Source organism: Orycteropus afer, unplaced genomic scaffold, assembly GCF_000298275.1.
Source record: "Orycteropus afer afer isolate SDZICR_OR568_19922 unplaced genomic scaffold, OryAfe1.0 scaffold00327, whole genome shotgun sequence".
NCBI classification, from domain to species: domain Eukaryota; kingdom Metazoa; phylum Chordata; class Mammalia; order Tubulidentata; family Orycteropodidae; genus Orycteropus; species Orycteropus afer.
In genome coordinates, this window is record NW_006921914.1 from 2,832,314 (window position 1) to 2,837,219 (window position 4,906).

Consider the following 4,906-nt stretch of genomic DNA (forward strand, 5'->3'; position numbering starts at 1 on the left):
GTATAGGGTCATATCATCAGCAAATAGGAATAGTTTGACTTCTTTCTTACCAGTGTAAATGCTTTTGATTTCCCTTTCTTTCGTTATTGCCCTGGCTAGGACCTCCAATACAATGCTGAATAGAAGTGGTGATAGAGGGCATCCTTGTCTGGTTCCTATTCACAAGAGTAATGGTTTCAGTCTCTCTCCTTGAGAATAATGTTGGCTGTTGGTTTTGCATGTACGCCCTTTATTATTTTGAGGAATGTCCCTTCTATTCCTATTTTGCTGAGAGTTTTGATCAGGAATGGGTGTTGGATTTTATCAAATGCCTTTTTTGCATCTATTGATATGATCATGTGGTTCTTTTCCTTCGTTTTATTTATGTGATGGATGATGTTGATTGTTTTTCTAATGTTGAACCATCCCTGCATACCTGGTATGAACCCCACTTGGTCATAATGAATTATTTTTTTTGATATGTTGTTGGAGTCTATTCGCTAGTATTTTGTTGAAGATTTTTGCATCTATATTCATGGGGCATATTGGTCTGTAGTTTTCCTTTCTAGTGGTATATTTGCCTGGTTTTGGTATCAATGTTATGCTTGCTTCATAAAATGAATTAGGAAGGATTCCGTCCTTTACTATTTTCTGGAATATTTTGAGTAGGATTAGTGTCAGTTCTTCTCTGAATGTTTGGTAGAATACTCCAGTGAAAACGTTTGGGCCAGGATTCTTTTTTTGTTGGTAATTTTTTTACAGCCTGTTGAATTTTTTCTCTTGTTATGGGTCTGTTCGACTTTTTCCACATCAATCTGTGTTAGTTTAGGTAAGTAGTGTGTTTATAGAAAACTGTCTATTTCTTCCAGATTTTCGAATTTGTTAGAGGACAGTTCTTCATAGTTTCCTGATATTATCCTTTTTTATTTCAATTGGTTCTGTTGTGATATCTCCCAATTTGCTTCTTATTCAGGTTATTTGTATTCTCTCACTTTTTTCCTTTGTTAAATTTGCCAGTGGCTTGTAAATTTTATTAATCTTTTCAAAAAACCAACTTCTAGTGTTGTTGATTTTTTCTATTGTTTTTCTATTTTCTGTTCCATTGATTTCTGCTCAAATTTCTATCATTTCCTTTTGTCTGGTGACTGTAGGCTTTTCTTGCTGTTCTTTTTCTATTTGTTGGAGATGTTGGTTTAAGGTGGTGGTTTTGGCTCTTTCTTCTTTTTTGACATGTGTGTTCATTGTTGTAAACTGGCCTCTGATCACTGTTCTTGTTGTGTCCCAAAGATTTTGGTGTGTTGTGTTTTCATTCTCATTTGATTCAAGGAATTTTTTAATTTCACTTTTTATTTCTATAAGCAGCCTCTACTTTTAAAGTATATATAATCTAATCTAACTGTGGAGTGCATCTGGAAGGTAGAAGGAGCTATAATGGAACTATGTCCATTGAGCTCTTATCTTTTATGAGACACTGTGCTAGGCACTTTACATACTTGGTATTTTTACAGCAACCCTTTGAAAAAGCATTTTTGTGCACATTTTATAAAGGTGAAGATGGAGGCTCAGAGAAGTTAAGCAACTTTCCAACGTCACACAGTGGCAGTGTTGGTATTCCAATTCTGAACTTTCTGGGCTTGACTCAAAGACTATTCTCTCTCCCCAATCAGCACTGCCTCTCAAAATGTTATGAGTGTGTGTGTGTGTGTGTGTGTTTAAGATTCTCTGGTGGTCCAGTGCTTAAAGTATTTGATTGCTAACTAGAAGGTTGACAGTCAAAACCCACCAGCTGCTCTGTAGAAGGAAGATGGGGCAATCTATTTCCGTAAAGATTTACTGCCTTGCAAACCCAATGGGGGTCACTATGAATCAGAATTTACTTGAAGGTAGTGGGTTTGGTTTGCTTTGGTTTTGTGTGTGTGTGTGTTTATGTGTAATTACAAAAAAAAAAAAATACCTCACAAACTCATTGCCATCAAGTCAGTTCCGACTCACAGTAACCCCTCCATGGGTTTCCGAGGCAGTATCTCTATGGAAGTAGATTGTAAGCAATATCAAGTTAATATTATACTGTTGTTGTTAGTTGCCATTGAGTCAGATCCAACTCATAGTGTCTTTATATGTAACAGAAAGCAATGCTGCCCCGTCCCGTACCATCTTCATGATCGTTAGTATGTTTGAGTCCAGTGTCATGCTCCTGGTACAGAATGTAATAGGAGAGGAAGCAGACCAATGGTTAAAATCTTCTTCTCCAGAAATCACTGCCTAGATTTAAATCCTGGCTTTCCACTTACTAGCTGCATAATCTTGGGTAAGTTACTTAACCTCCCTGTGCTTCAATCTCTCCATACATAAAATGGGCATAAGACTCACAGTGTTGCTGTAAAAATCAAATGAGTTAATGTATGTAAATATAGTGTCTGGCACCTAATAAACAGTCAATGAATATTAGCTATTATTAGAGGAGATCAGAGGAGGGGAAAATCACATCCAGCTGGGACTGAATCTGGAAAGGCTTTTTGGAGGTAACATTAAAGAAAAGGAGAAAGAGTGATGGAGTGGGAAAAGGGCATGATCAAAGATTAAGGAAGTGGGAAAGCTCAGGTCGTATAGGGCCATGAGTAGATAGTAGGTGAGGATTGGCATGTGACGGTGGGAGTTGTTGAAAGACAGAACCAAACACCAAACCAAAACACACCCATTACTGCCATCTATTCCAACTCATGGCAACTCCACATGCTCCAATGTAGAACTGCTCTATAGGGTTTTCTTGGCTTTAATCTTTATAGAAGCAGTTCACATGGCCTTTCTTCTGTGACATGGCTGGATGGGTTTGAACCATCAACCTTTCAGTTAGCAGTGTGGTGCAAATCCTTTGAGCCACCTAGGGACTATCCAAAAACAGGGCTGAAAGTGTGGAGGGCCTTGAAAGACAAAATAAAAACTGGAGTACTGGGATCCACTAGACGTTTTTGAGGAAGGGGAAGATAAAATTTTCTTGGACAGCAGTCAAGCTTGACAATTTTGCAGTTTTAGCTTTGAATGCTATCAACCTCAGAAACCAGTAACTTTCCAAAGACTAAGGCTTTAAGGAAAAGGAAAAGGGGAGAGAAAGGGAGAGGTGGAAAACAAGGAGTGAATAACTAAAAGGAGATAGGAGGGAAGGAAGACAAAAAGTTCACCTCGGGTGAGATGATAGAAAAGTCTTCCTTAATTCCTCATTCCAGGGGCTGCCCAGTGGCTGAATTCGAAGTACAACCAACCTTCTCCCCATTTAAGAATTGACCTCTCCTACTCAGTTTAGGGCTTCATTTAACTTTGAGAACTTTTTTTTTTTTTTTTTTGGCCAGTGGAAGAAAGGTAGGGCATTAGGACCCAGCGATGGTTGTAGTGAGAGGTTGAATCTCGATCTCTCAATTTCTCTCTCGAGCTCCCTCCTCTCCCTTTGTCATTCTAGCTGCCTGCTGCCTCCGCAGCGTCCCTCCCGCTCTCTCTGTGCTAACTGCCTGCGCCTTAGACAGAGAGGGTGCGCAAAGCAGAAGGGTTAGTTGGGACCTGCCTTGGTGACCCCATGGCATCCCCCAGAACCGTAACCATAGTGGCCCTCTCAGTGGCCTTGGGACTCTTCTTTGTTTTCATGGGGACGATCAAGTTGACCCCCAGGCTCAGCAAGGATGCCTACAGTGAGATGGTAAGTGATGCAAAAGGGGGATGAGAGATGCACCCCCAAGGGATGGTGAGCACCTCTCCCCTTCTTTCCTTCTCGCTCTTAGGTCCCATTCCCTTAACCCTTACCCCCACCCCGTACTCCTCCCTTCTCCCCAACAACTTTGCGCTTGCAGAAGCAGCTGGGCTAGAGGGATTGCCTTTGTGGGCTATGCCGAGAGCAACTGTTCTGGAACCACTGAATACCAGTTGGGGGAGGGGCTGCCCGGCGAAGACCCCACCCCACCCCCCACCCCACCTTGGGTAAACCTGAAGGCAGAGACCTGAGTAGCACCTGCCATTGGCAAGAGCTCTTCCCTCCTTCCAGCACGCCCCTAAAGTCCAGACAACCAGTCTGCAAGTCGGATTCCTTCCCTTGGAGCTAAGAGTTTAGCAAGCCGGGGAGTTTATCTTGGGGAAGAACAAAGGGGAAAAGCTGGAGACTGGGCTACAAAACCCTGCAGTTTTTAGGGTCCGGCTAGGCATTCCTTATCATCGCTCAGAGCGGAGAGTATTTCCCTAACCGCCTGGGTATGTATCTCTACTAGCCTTAAGAAAAAGCTGTCTTGGCCCAAATAAAGGTTGCTGAGAGCCTGCTTTCTCGAAGGTCTCTGAAGGGAAGGCTGGATTTTTTTTTTTTTTTTTTTTGGTTAATTTGCAAAGTCTGCCTTTTGTCTCTGGCAAACCAGTCGGTAATCCCCACTTTGCCTCCTGTGGATGCCCAGGGCCAGGCCTTCTGCAGGTTTTCCCCTCTGCAGAGTTGGAATCACCAAAGGTGACTGGCCAAAACATCTCCTCTGCAACCTGGGGGCTGGGCTGCTCATCTCCGCCTCTTGGCCATGATTGAGGACTTGCTCTTATGCTGTGGAGTACTAGGAGGTGGCAAGCAATGTTTCCAGCACTTTCTGTCTCTCGCCTCTTCCCCCTGTCACTTTGTCTCTTCCTTTCCCTGTCCCAGCTCAAGGTAACTTGCTTCTCACTGCCTTTGCCAGACTGCCAGTAAGGGGAAGGAGCCCATGACTGGGCTCTCAAGGTCAGGAAGGAAAGGAGCTTAGAGGAGGAACAGAAAGAGAGAGAGAAGAGGTGAGAGGAATTCCTGTAAGGACCAAGGTGGGGAGGAGCAGCCCCACACATTGAGAGGAATAGGTAGCTCTCCTAGAGCCCACTGTGGAGCCTTCCAGGGCCCCTCAGCGTGAGCTGCAAATGAATGGAGTCTGGCAAATTG

At 43.2% G+C, this 4,906-nt stretch overlaps 1 protein-coding gene across 1 annotated transcript in view; it reads left to right on the plus strand.

Moving 5' to 3' along the window:
- Window positions 1–3,547: 3,547 nt before the first annotated feature.
- Window positions 3,548–4,906, plus strand: part of TMEM35A (transmembrane protein 35A) — an 11,629-nt gene continuing 10,270 nt past the window's right edge. The window contains exon 1 of the mRNA XM_007952179.2: window positions 3,548–3,667. Within this exon, the coding sequence (XP_007950370.1) occupies window positions 3,548–3,667 (120 nt within the window). The remainder of the gene's footprint in view (window positions 3,668–4,906) is intronic.